General features: G+C 43.6%; 1 protein-coding gene across 3 annotated transcripts in view; it reads left to right on the top strand.

The window, feature by feature from the left end:
• Positions 1–13710, top strand: part of elk1 (ETS transcription factor ELK1) — a 112071-nt gene that overhangs the window by 78718 nt on the left and 19643 nt on the right. For 2 of the 3 annotated variants that reach the window (XM_060932417.1, XM_060932418.1), the window contains exons 5-7: positions 4125–4376; positions 4482–4614; positions 6310–6530. The exons of the other annotated variant lie outside the window; for it this stretch is intronic. In XM_060932417.1, the coding sequence (XP_060788400.1) occupies positions 4125–4376; positions 4482–4614; positions 6310–6530 (606 nt within the window). The remainder of the gene's footprint in view (positions 1–4124; positions 4377–4481; positions 4615–6309; positions 6531–13710) is intronic. 3 annotated transcript variants of the gene reach the window in all.

The raw sequence follows: 13710 nt of genomic DNA, 5'->3' as shown, positions 1-13710 counted from the left end.
GTGCAGAGCAGAGGAGAGACCACTTCATAGCCGCCCAATGTGCCCGTGAACTTCTCGCAAAACGCATCCAAATCTTTGCAGTTTGAACATTCTTGGGCCACGAATGCAACATAAATCCACCTTCTGTCGTGTTGCTGCACCGGCCAGCAACACATCTACGTGGCATGGCGATAAATTAGCTCAAAGTGGAGGATCGGAGTCGCAGTCAGCTCTGTGTTTTAGTATAGCGGAAATGGCGACGAGACCGATAGACTTCCTGCTGTGACGTTACGGACGTCAAGGTCGTTCACTCAGACCGCTACCTATACGAATCACTTTAATCGTAAAAATCACTATATTTAGATTTATTGTTAACGCTTAAAACTATTCCTGTGCCATTCCTGAGGTCTCAAGGCGTTTATAAACGAAAGTGAGGCCATGGCTCTGCGTATCTGCTTTAAGCTAACAGAAAGGACAATTTAAAATCATTCCATGCCTAATCGTACAACTTTGTCTTGTATATAATACAATATAATAATCAGTGGTATTTGGCTGGGACTTGTGGATTATTTATCGCTGCTAAATTGTGTGATTTGTCGTGCTTTTGTTTCAGCTTTGTCTCCGCTGAGTGTTTGCAGAAAATATGCTGTAAAACAAAATTACATTTTAATTTCAAGCAATGCTTTATTAGGCCTTGTTTACTCCCGTTATAATTTAGTCCCACAGAGTAAACATGTTTATTGTGCCTGCTGTTATCAGCTAATTTGGCAGGCACAGTGCTGTTGTACCAGGCAACGTGCGCGTGTGTGTGTGTGTGTGTGTGTGTTGTCAAATCAGTCTTATTGTCATGCTGTGTTGGGCCGCAACCTGTTAAGCCTCGAATACGCTGCGTGTCTTGATGAAGGATTATGATCAGACAGTGTGATTTCTTGCTGATTGCACCCAGTTTCTGTCTTGCTGCTGAACTGAAGCAACACTGGCAACAGAAATAAAAAAAGCAAGTCCTTACCTGTGAGTTGGTGATGAAGGTAGAACAAACGGAGGTGCCACAGCTTGCAGATGCTTTTTGTGCCAAACACAAAGAAATGAGAGGCGGGGAAGCTTTGTTTTCATGCTGTTGCTCCTTACATGCGTGTTGAATTTATTTCCATTGGCTGTTCATTCTGTCGTTTCAGTTTCACTAAAGACTGACCTTAAACTTCATCTGGAGCCAAATAATCGTGCTGCTTGTGCCTGCTTCTATAGAATAGACCTGACGAGCACTCGGTATCTGAATGAAGGCTTTAAATTGGGTTTAGAAGTTGTGTATGAAGTTAATTCTATTTTTTTTTTTTCTAGGCTTTGTTTGAGAAAAGATCCGTGTTTAGCAAACCTTCAGCTCTGTCTGGGATATTTAAGTTGTTCCACGAAATCGAGCCGTACATGAGCTGATAGTCGGCTGTAACCCATGTGCGACGAGACTGAGTGGAATAACGGTTTTATTCTATCCACGTTCGCTGGATTTTGAGAATTTTTTGCAAATTCTATAAATAAAAACGTTATACAAAAAAAAAATATATATATATATATATATATATATATATATATATATATATATATATATTAGTGCTGTCAAAAATGTCGCGTTATTAACGCGTTAACTTGACTCAATTTTAACGGCGATAATTTTTTTTATCGTGAGATTAACGCTCTGTGGCATGATGTAGGTTTTTCATAAGCTTTTGAAACTGCCAGGAACTTGGAACAGATACTTTGGTTAGAAAACCGATAGCAGCTAGACTGTAATGCCACGCCCCGCACAGCCAGAGTCCTCTGCCCTCCTCCCCCCAAAGAACCAGCGCGGGCAGGGCGCGATAGTAGAGATGGGATTCATGGCTCTTTGATGGGATCCGCATCTTTGTGATCCGTTCTTTGAAAAGAGCCGTTCAAAAGACTGGCTCATTTGGCTCTTTTTAAATATTTATTCAGTTTTAAGAAGACAGCGTCTAAAGAAGCCAGATCCCTCTGAACTGTAAACTCAATGCTATCCCAGAAATCCTTCCTGTAATATGCAAATTTGGCCGCCTCTGATTGGACAGCGCGACGCATCAACAGGCAGAAAGTGTAAAAGTACAAAATGTGTTAAGTGAGCTGAAACAGTAAAGATCAGATTCAATGCAATATTCATCAACGAACAACTTAAACTTAATATAATAGTGTACTTTATATTATAATCAAGCATGTCAAGCCTGCCGTCACTGTGTAACCTATCTCTCTGATTAGAGTTGTAGACTAACTCAAACAGTAGATCACTTCACTCATGGTTCTCTTGCTAGCCCCACGCCGGTGCTCGGCTTAGGTTTCACTTTGCAGTGGCTGTGTCAAGACGTGTTATGCTTTGCAATAAAAAAAAAAAAAACATTGGTACAAAGCAAGCCCATTCACTTTTTTTATGCTGATAAGAGAATTACAATGGTTTTTTATATGACAAAAATGTGCGATTAAATTGCGATTAATCGCGAGTTAACTATGACTGTCGCGACATTAATCGCGATTAAATATTTTAATCGCTTGACAGCACTAATATATATATATTAGTGCTGTCAAAGTTAACGCGATCTCAATTTAACGCGATTTTAAAAAAATAGTGCCGTTAACGCAAATTCTAATTTGGCCCTGCGAGTCACCCGTAGTTCCTGTTGAGGCTTGTCGCGCGCTGCTTCAGTAAGAGTACGTGTGAGTGATGGAGAAAGGCACAGACGTATAAACATCCTCGCCGCCATATTGGATGGGGCAAAGTGGAGATTCTTCAACCGTCTCTGGTATAGCGTCTAGACAGTAGCCGAGAATAAAGATGCCTCATTCATGTGCTGCGTTTAACTGTACCAACAGGTTTACCGTCCAAACGAGATCACATGGGATTACCTTTCACAGGTGAGACTGGAAAAATACTTTTCAATACTGTTCCTTCAGTCTTCAGTTTCCCAGCTCATCTCCACCGGGGGGGTGTAGAGTTATAAGCAGTGAGAATTAGATAATACAGTGCCACACTATGATGAACGTTTTTGAACGTATGATGAATGTTTTTTTTTCTTCTTTTATGGCAAATACTTCTCTTCAAAAGAAACTAATGAAGAGTAAAATAAAACATTTTTTTTATTTTCACAGTGATATGCACTTTATTTTTCATCCCTTGGTTTTCTCATCTAATCTGGAAGTTATGGATGTCAGTGGCTGTGACAAGACGTGTTATGCTCTGCAATAAAAAAAAAAGTGACAAAAATGTGCGATTAAATTGCGATTAATCGCGAGTTAACTATGACAGTCACGACATTAATTGCGATTAAATATTTTAATCGCTTGACAGCACTAATATATATATTCTGACCATCAAATACTTTTATTTCGTATTTTGTTGCCCTTTTTTGAGGTTTTGTTTTCGAGTTTTTATTTCGTCCTCGGTTGGTTCAGCAACACGCTCCGCCATTTTGTTTTTCTCTACTCACGCTATATGAGCTGATAGCCTAGTACTAGAGTAGCCAGTCGGAGCGCACGACTGCTCATATCCAGTGAAAGGAGAAGCCATGGTGTAATGGTTAGAGAAGCAGCTTTAGGACCAAAAGGTTGCCTGTTCAATTCCCTGGACCAGCCGGAATGGCTGAAGTGCTCTTGAGCAAGGCACCTAACCCCTAACTCCTCCCCAGGCTGCTCTGGGTGTGTTGTACATCGCTCTGGGTAAGAGCGTCTGCTAAATACCATTAATGTCATGAATGTGGATAGATTATTATTATTATTTGTCGTTGCTCTAGGGGACAAGTAGCTTCAATAACCCAAACGAGAAAAAAAAAATCTTTATTGACTTTTTCAAAAACCAAATTGGAGGTTGGCTGGGCGAGTTCCGAATGAGGAGCACATTGTTGTATTAGCTACCATTTTTAGCCTCGTCTATGTTTCTCAGGCAACATTAATGGAGCGATTTGTAAGTACGCTGAAGCGATCACTTTCCGATATTTTTATTTATTTATTTATTTTGCCTACGCCGTTCTCTTTTATCCAAAAGACTGCAGATATGGACATGATCTAAGCCCATCACTCTGTGGATTTTCCTGATGCTTGAGACATCTGTGAAATTTTTTTATTTTATTTATTTATTTTTTTTTAAACAGAACGCTCAGCCACAGAAGAACCAGGGACTCGGTGATCCCCCTCAGATCTACCTGACGAGCGTGTCCGACCGCAGCTCGCTGACTTCGCTGATCCAGGTAGCCGGTAGCGACTGCGTGGTCAGCTCTCAGCAAGGTCACCCTGTGTTTGTGGTCATCAAGCCTCCACCTGTCGGGGAAGCCAAAGAACCGAACATCGCTTCCGGAGAAGACCTGCTGGACATCGTGGACCTGGACGTCAAACCTGAAGCCGAGGTGAGGGGGTGAGAGTTGAAGCAGAATATTCCTCAGCTACTGTTTAAAGTAAAGGACAGACCTACACAGTTCAACAACCAACATGTCCTGGCTCTTCTGTCCTAGACGATCCCAGTGTCCACTCCAGTGGTTACGGAGGCTCCGGTGCCTGTCGATGACTCTCCACCGCCCCCCTGCCCGGAGCCTGTGGTACAGCCGGTGGTCGAATCGGAGCAGAGCGAAGAGACTCTGACGCCTGGTACAGCATGGCTCGGTTGTTTAGTTATTATGATCACATGTTGTTTGCAATCACGTGACTTTCTGCCTCCTGGTTCATTTCCGGTTTCCAAGTGACGGGCAACAATCAAAGATAGCCGTCGTCATCTCGTCAAACGTTCTACATCTGGCAATGTTGACGGATTAGAACCAAAAGCAAACTCGAGATATCAAGAAAAAAATGGATTAGACCCCTACAGCTTTAAGACAGACTTTTCAAGCGATTTTCAACAAGTTTCCAGACGTTTTCCAATCATCTCGTCGTCCAAACATCGTTTTACACGAGGAATCAAATGAAAGCTTTCAAAAGCTGTGTTTTCCGTTCGTGGCTGGGTTCATGACACTAGAATAAGACTTCTAAAGAACGATAATCACCTTATTTTTGCGAGCGTGACTTAGGCTACGTTCACACTGCAGGCTGAAGTGACTCAAATCCGATCTTTTCGCCCATATGTGACCTGTATCCGATCTTTTATTGACAATATGAACGACACAGATCCGATTTTTTCAAATCCGACCCAGGCCGTTTGGATATGTGGTCCTAATTCCGATTCCTATCCGCTCTTTTCATATGCGACTTCAGTCTGAACCGCCAGGTCGCATTCATCCGACTTACACGTCATCAACAAGCCACAAACGTCACTATTCTGCGCTGAAGTAGGCGGCGGGTCTCAAAAAAAGTTACAACAACATGGCGCATGACATCAATGCGAGGGACGCTTCGGGCTGTGAAGGTTCTGAATCTTCTCAATGGAAGGACGCAGAGGTTAGGGAGCTGATTTCCATTTGGGCAGATGCAGCTATTCAAGCTAGATTGGATGAGTCATACCGCAACCGGGCGGTTTTACTTCCGTAAACACTGGCCATGCTCACTGCGTGTGACGTCGTCGTATCCTGCAATGCGCATGCGGAACACTTTTAGGTCGCTTTTCGTTCATACTGAGGATCACATACAAGTCGCATATATTTGTTAATGTGAACGACCTCACAAAAAAATCGGAATTGAGCATTAAGCCTTGCAGTGTGAACGTAGTGTAACGTAAGCCGAAGTGTAGTATCTGATTCGAGTCGGAGCTGCTGTCGGGATTTTTGCGACGGTAACTTCGATTTTATTTCAGACGTAGCTCAGGCTTATGAACGGACCTCCAAATTTTCTTGGACAACCTGGGGAAAAAAAACCCTGCAATCGATCGAGGCCGACCTACAAGCTAGTTTCATCAGTGGTTTGTTTTACGACGTCCACAAACTCATTTAACATTAGAAGTTCTGATTTTAGAACCCTAGAGTTTGTGTACGTACTGCGCCTTTGACAAAGAGATACGATAACGTGGACTCTCGGTTCCTTTCGAACGCAGCGAAGTGAAAGGTTTGCGAGCCATTTTTCACGGCGTCTTTTTGAGAGATTTTTCGTTCTCGTGCACGATGACTTTTGGATAGAATACCTTGTGGGTTTTTTTTTTTTTTTTGAGTTATCGGTTTGAATATCCAAATACAGAGCAACAGTCTGGTGTATTTGGAGACGAAAGACAAGAAACTACTGCAAAGCAACGCCTAAATAAATAAATACGATGCCTGACCGTCAGCTGGAAATCTGAGTACATAATGAGGCGGATCACTACAGGAAGTGGCGTCTATTGCAAATAAAGACTTGATCTCCTTTCTTATTGTTCTGTCTCAGTGGAGGACGTGAGCACCACCGCAGCAACGCAACCAGCCTCCACTCAGGAAGTGCAGCCGCCCAAATCCAAGAAGCCTCGCGTGCTCGAGCTTCCCTCGTCTCCCTCGCCGCTTCCGTCTGGTCTGTCTCTGGATAAAGTCAGCGCAGCAGTGAACAGCCTGCTGGCCCCAGGCAGCACCACAAACACCCTCACACCTACCGTCATCAGCTCTCACGCCTTAGTGAGTCTCTCACTCTCGCACACATTCCCCCCCCCCCCGATCAGATTTTATTTGTTGGACGCGTTTCAGAAACGCCTGGCTGGATTCAGGTTTGCTGTTTGGATGACGACTTCTTCAATAGAAAGATCAAACGGCTGTCATCTGAAGCCGCAAAGCTCCATGGGTCAAGTTCCTGGGGGGGGGGGGGGTGTTTGGGAAAATGTCATCTGAGGCACACATACAGCAGTGTTCTCTTTATCTTTATCAAACGCTGTGTTTCTGAACATCTAGTGTAGCTTCAGATGTTTGGTCAAAGATATTTAGGGTTGTGATAAATGATGTCGCGATACACTTGTCTGAGGTATCGGGATATCTTTAGCTCATAAGGCTGATGAGTTGTTGCCATGGCGTGGTGTCCGTCATCCACAATTTGGTTAAATCGAATCTCCGCCGTCAGTTCTCCATGGGTTTCCGTTCCCATTGTTTTGTTGAAAGAACTCATCACTCTGCGCCCCCCCCCCCCCCCCCCCCCCCGATTTCTTATCCAATTCCAGTTCTGATCAGTGTTTTGGGTAGATCTTCTGTCGAGGAACAAAACTTGGTCGTTGTATTGTCAATTTGTTTTTCTAATGAACTGCTAATTAGGTCACCTTAAAGGAGATACACAGAACCTTTATTTTTAAATAAATTTCTGAGTGGATAGTATCTCCGTCCTTGACTCTTGTATGCCTTATAAATGGGAATAAAAAAATATATTTTTGAGAGTTAAAATCGACCGCAAAGTTGGCATTCGAGTTGCCCCGCTGAGACAGCCAGCCCTGAGTGTGTGACGTCATAGCGGGAACCGGTTTTAAGGCCGAAGTCTTTGACAGCTACAGACCAAAGTCATATAATGGTGAAAATAAGAAATAGCGTGGCGGCACGGTGGTGTAGTGGTTAGCGCTGTCGCCTCACAGCAAGAAGGTCCGGGGTTCGAGCCCCGGGGCCGGCGAGGGCCTTTCTGTGCGGAGTTTGCATGTTGTCCGCGTGGGTTTCCTCCGGGTGCTCCGGTTTCCCCCACAGTCCAAAGACATGCAGGTTAGGTTAACTGGTGACTCTAAATTGAGCGTAGGTGTGAATGTGAGTGTGAATGGTTATCTGTGTCTATATGTCAGCCCTGTGATGACCTGGCGACTTGTCCAGGGTGTACCCCGCCTTTCGCCTGTAGTCAGCTGGGATAGGCTCCAGCTTGCCTGCGACCCTGTAGAAGGATAAAGCGGCTAGAGATAATGAGATGAGAATGAAGAAATAGCGTTACCGACTTGCTCAACTAAGACTGATTTGACTTCAGTGATTGTGGGTTGACTCTCATTAAAACAGGATAGGTGTTCTAACTTATGCAACATGCATGCATGCATTTTCACTGATAAAACGTAAAAGGCTAATTAAATAATCAGATGAACTGAGAGAATCACATTCTGAAGCAAATTAAATAATCTTGTACCGCTAACTTAAACACACAATACAAGTTACATGGATTAATCTAAATGCAGGTAAACAACGTGTTGTTTTGTGTCCAAATGAGAGTCGGAGCTTACCCGTCTGCGTTCTCGCTTCTTGAAGGCCGATCTTGTGGCCGATTTGTTTTGTTTTGAAACAATCTGACTTTCAGTTCTCCGTTCATTCGCTTCTTCCACGTAAGGGCGAGATGGCAGCAATATCCAGTGCAGAAATCAGATGGCTGCGCCACTCATTCTCCATTTTCTCCATACTGAGTACTCCGCCATTACTGCTCGGCTCAGGCAATTACTAAAACCTGGGACGGAACGGGATGTCACCGGTTTTAGCAACAACTGCAGGGAGGTCACTGCCCGAGTGATATATGTCACGTCCCATCCCGGGTTTTACCAACAACCCTCGGCTCACTCTCCGGGAGAACTGGTGCAACTGAACTTGCTTTCCTTTTTTAAATAAATAAATACTTTCCTTTTCTTGTAGTTTAATTGTTGGGACTGCACCCTCTTTCAATGCGTGCTTATAGCCAACGCTCCTCAACAGATCAGAGGTCTCGTACGAGTCTTCAGTAAAATGTGCAGAGCAGAGGAGAGACCACTTCGTAGGCGCCCAATGTGCCCGTGAACTTCTCGCAAAACGCGCCCAAATCTTTGCAGTTTGAACATTCTTGGGCCACGAATGCAACATAAATCCACCTTCTGTTGTGTTGCTGCACCGGCCAGCAACACATCTACGTGGCATGGCGATAAATTAGCTCAAAGTGGAGGATCGGAGTCGCAGTCAGCTCTGTGTTTTAGTATAGCGGAAATGGCGATGAGATCGATAGACTTCCTGCTGTGACGTTACGGACGTCAAGGTCGTTCACTCAGACCGCTACCTAAATGAATAACTTTAATCGTAAAAATCACTATATTAGATTTATTGTTAACGCTTAAAACTATTCCTGTGCCATTCCCGAGGTCTCAAGGCGTTTATAAACGAAAGTGAGGCCATGGCTCTGCGTATCTCCTTTAACGAGTTTTTAGACTTCTCATTAGAATTGTATCTCCGGGGGCATCGTGGCTCAGGTGGATAAGGCGCCATACCATAAATCCGGGGACCCGGGTTCGATTCCGACCCGAGGTCATTTCCCGATCCCTCCCCGTCTCTCTCTCCCGCTCATTTCCTGTCTCTACACTGTCCTATCCAATAAAAGTGAAAAAGCCCCAAAAAAAACTTAAAAAAAAAAAAAAGAATTGTATCTCCTCGGGATGTCATGGCTCGGGTGGATGGGGCGCCGTGCCATGGGTCCGGGGACCTGGGTTTGATTCCGGCCCGGGGCCGTTTCCCGGTCCCTCCCCGTCTCTCTCCTGCTCGTTTCCTGTCTCTGCACTGTCCTGTCCAATGGGGGTGGAAAAAGTCCAAAAAAAATCTTGAAAAAAATTGTATCTCCTCTCTCATTTCTCATCCGATTTCAGTTCCGACTGATGTTTTGGGTTGATCTTCGCTTGGTCGGTTGATTTTCTTGTTGTAAAGAATTTGTTTACAACTTTTTCAGTTAAATCGTGTCTCCTCCCTCAGTTCTCAATGGATTTCAGTTCTGATCGTTTTATTCGAAAGAACTCGACCTTCTGCGCAACACTTGGTCAATTTTTTGTGAACAAATTCGTAATCAGGTCAACTTAACACATTTTCTTCTGACTAGAATTGTATCTCCTCTCTCATTACTTATGCGAATTCAGTTCTGATTGATGTTTTGTGTAGATCTTCCCTCAGGGAACAAAATTTAGTCCTTTTGTTGATTTTTCCTGTTGTGAACAATTAGTCGTGGAGGTTGGTCCTCTCTCCCGTCGTCACCTTTCAGTTGTGTGTGATGTTTTGGTGGCAGGCCAGATGAGCAGCCATGTCCTTGACGTTCTGGTTTCATGAGTTTTCAAATCACTGCACATTTTCTGATTATGAAGTTATTGGTTATTTTCCTAAAGCAGGACATTCGTAACGGTTCAGCTTCTCACCTGAGTTATCATAGACATGAGTTTATTTAGACAGAAACATTTTAATTTGTTATTTAAAGGTGCATTAGTTAAAGTGCAGATCCTGGACCAATTTCGTGTTTTTTTTTTTTTTTTAATATGAAAGTATGTCCCTTTACACACACGTCCAGAAGGGTAATTTTGTACAAGGCCATCTGTCTACAGCAGAAAAAAATAAAATAACAAAACGCGTCTGGAAAAATCCCAAGGGAGTCTGGAGCCAGATTCGTGACGTCACGTGCGGCTCCGCCAGCAGGCTACGAGAGCTTGCATGGATTCGGTGCACAGCCTGTGTAGACCAAGTTTAGCAGCTAGCGATTTTGCATTGAAATATAGAATTGTCGCCTGAGCCTTTAAACCCATGGATTCATGTATCAATGCTCATCTGTCTATTTTTTTCTAATTACTATTATGTATTTATATATTTCTTCATGGGGCGGCACGGTGGTGTAGTGGTTAGCGCTGTCGCCTCACAGCAAGAAGGTCCGGGTTCGAGCCCCGTGGCCGGCGAGGGCCTTTCTGTGTGGAGTTTGCATGTTCTCCCCGTGTCCGCGTGGGTTTCCTCCGGGTGCTCCGGTTTCCCCCACAGTCCAAAGACATGCAGGTTAGGTTAACTGGTGAGACTAAACTGACCGTAGGTGTGAATGTGAGTGTGAATGGTTGTCTGTGTCTATGTGTCAGCCCTGTGATGACCTGGCGACTTGTCCAGGGTGTACCCCGCCTTTCGCCCGTAGTCAGCTGGGATAGGCTCCAGCTCGCCTGCGACCCTGTAGAACAGGATAAAGCGGCTAGAGATAATGAGATGAGATGAGATATTTCTTCATTTAGAAGAGTACTGGCTACTGTAGGAGAAAGATTTCATAAGCTACACACATGGAATTGGCTAAGCAGGGTTGTATATACATTTAATGCGTTTGACAGGTCCCAAGATCTCAAGCCCTGACACGTATATCCCTTGATGCATGTGAAGTAAGCGTATTATCGTCCAACGCTTTTGGGTTGTTTACTTTTGTGTGTGTCAATAAATAACATCCGTGTACCACACAAACACAGGAACACCTAATTTAGAGTATAGTCTCTCTTATTTCTTACCCTGGCAACAGTCAACTTGTGAATCGCCGATTTTCTTGGTCTTTTTCTCGGCTCTGCTTTGGTCCTCGGCTTCCAGGTGCCTCGCATGAAACGCTCCCATTTCTCTCTTTGTCCGGTCTTTTGGAAAATGACGAGTACTAATCCCATCAAGATTGGTGTTGCTACACCCTCCTACGATACATCTGTTAACCATTTTAATAATTACGTGATAACGTTGAAGAAATTTGCAGAAAACCACCAGGTCGTTTTCTCACAAACAAACCAGCGCTGACGTAGGATTCAGAGGGAGGCGTCCCGCACGCGACGTCACGAAAATCAGTGTTTCCCAGGAAATCCAAATACCAAGTTTTTTCAGAGGCGGACCAATTCGCTTCAAATGGCTCGATTTCAACTGAATTTTTCTGGTATTGCGCAAGGTAAAAATTCGCAGAGAACGCAGAATGTGACAGATATTTTACCAAAGTTTAATATAAAATAGGAGAATTACATTCATCTTGCTCCTGAATTTACCCGTGATATTCACTTTTAAGATTAGGTCTCGAACCAGTTAAGTAGGTGGAGTCAGTGTTTGTTTTTTGTCCCCCCCCCCCAAAACTATGTTCACGAAGCTCCGCCCTCATGATCTGCAGTGGCTTGTAGAGTAGCGTGTCCTGTAAAATGCCTAACAGGAGACGCATCCAAACGCAAGCAAGCATTCTGGAGTGGAAATGAGTTTTCAAAACGGGTCTCCTCACCCACTTAATACACTGCTCCTGAGGCCACGGCTTCAACCTTTATACTTGATCATGTTTTATTTATCTTCCAGGTTGTTTGTGCAAGTAAGAAATTAAGTCATAACCTTTTAAAGTCGTATTTTTTTTGGCTTTTCCGTTAATCTCTAAGGATTGTATTGTGTGTCGCTTCAGGTTGGTGTTAATCAATCAAAAGTTATTCCTCAAACTCGCAAATTCCTCAATCAGTTAAACGGAATGGATATTAATTATCAGGATTAATTATACTTTTTAATGGCATGTTAAGTCCTGAGCTCAGCACTCATGTGTTTTAATGATCAGCCCAAACAGATCATGATTTGGAAATGCTTTAGTTTTCTGTGTTTGGCGACATGTGAAACGAACGGTCTTTCCATTATTATTATTATTATTATTATTATTATTATTATTATTGTTCAGTATGATGCTCACTGGTAGCTGTGGTGCATGCTGGGAGCAGCAGGTTGACTGTAACCCTCTGCAGCAGCAGCACGGCGCTTCTCCTTCAGTGACGTACGAGTTCACAGTTGCAGCAGCCACCCACGAGGCAGACCCAGGGATGGAACACCGGGGGCGGCGCTGACACGGCACAGCCAAGGAATTATTCATCAAAAAATGTGCAGCTCTATTTCTGTTTAAACCGAGATGGCTGTAGAAGGAGGAGGATTTCTGAAAATAGTCTGTGTGGGCAGTAAATTAGAACGCTGTGCAGAATGGCTATATCAAGCCTGTTTAGTCTGGGACTTTTGTATGTGTGCGCGCGCATGTGTCTCAGCCAGTGTACGTCTCGCCGTCTATCCCTTTGTGTTTCTTGCTGTGTCTCACCGTGCATCTTTTTGTGTGTGTGTGTGTGTGTGTGTGTGTGTTGTCTCTTATTGTGACTCTCCCTGTGTGTGTGTATGCCTCTTTCCCTGTGTGTCTGTATGTTTTGTCTCTGTTTTTTTGTGTGTTTCTCTTTCATGTGTATCTCTCTCTCTGTCTCTCTCTCTCTCTCTCGTGTTTCATGTGTATATCTGAGAGTCTCTCCCCCTTTAGGTGTGTTCTCTTTTTTCCATGTGTGTCTCACACAGGCTTTCTATTTTTTTCTCTCTCTTTTTTTTTTCCATAGGTATATGTGAGAGTTCCCCCTTAGGTGTGTTCTTTTTTTTTTTTTTTTTTCCATGTGTATCTCATACCGGCTTTCTATTCTTTCTCTCTCTCTCTCTCTCTCTCTCTCTCTCTCTCTCTCTCTCTCTCTCTCTCTCGTGTTTCATGTGTATATCTGAGAGTCTCTCCCCCTTTAGGTGTGTTCTCTTTTTTTCCATGTGTGTCTCACACAGGCTTTCTATTTTTTTTCTCTCTTTTTTTTTTTTCCATAGGTATATGTGAGAGTCCCCCCTTAGGTGTGTTCTCTTTTTTTTTTTCCCCATGTGTATCTCACACCGGCTTTCTATTCTTTCTCTCTCTCGTTTCATGTGTATATCTGAGAGTCTCTCCCCCTTTAGGTGTGTGTTCTCTTTTTTCCATGTGTGTCTCACACAGGCTTTCTATTTTTTTCTTTTTTTTTTTTTTTCCATAGGTATATGTGAGAGTCCCCCTTTAGGTGTGTGCTCCTTTTTTTTTTTTTTCCCAATGTGTATCTCACACCGGCTTTCTATTCTCTCTCTCTCTCTCTCTCTCTCTCTCTCTCTGTGTCTGTCTGTCCTTTTTTTTTTCCATAGGTATGTGAGACTCCCCCCCCCCCCCCCCCCCCATATGTATCTCAGGTTTTCTATTCTGTTTTTTTTTCCATGGGTTTTTTCCCATGTTGTATCTCTGTTAGTCTCTCTCTCTCTCACACACACACACACACACACACACACACACACACACACA

Source organism: Neoarius graeffei, chromosome 10, assembly GCF_027579695.1.
Source record: "Neoarius graeffei isolate fNeoGra1 chromosome 10, fNeoGra1.pri, whole genome shotgun sequence".
NCBI classification, from domain to species: Eukaryota; Metazoa; Chordata; class Actinopteri; order Siluriformes; family Ariidae; genus Neoarius; species Neoarius graeffei.
Note: the sequence above shows the minus strand (reverse complement) of the source record. Positions and strands in the feature narration are given on the sequence as shown.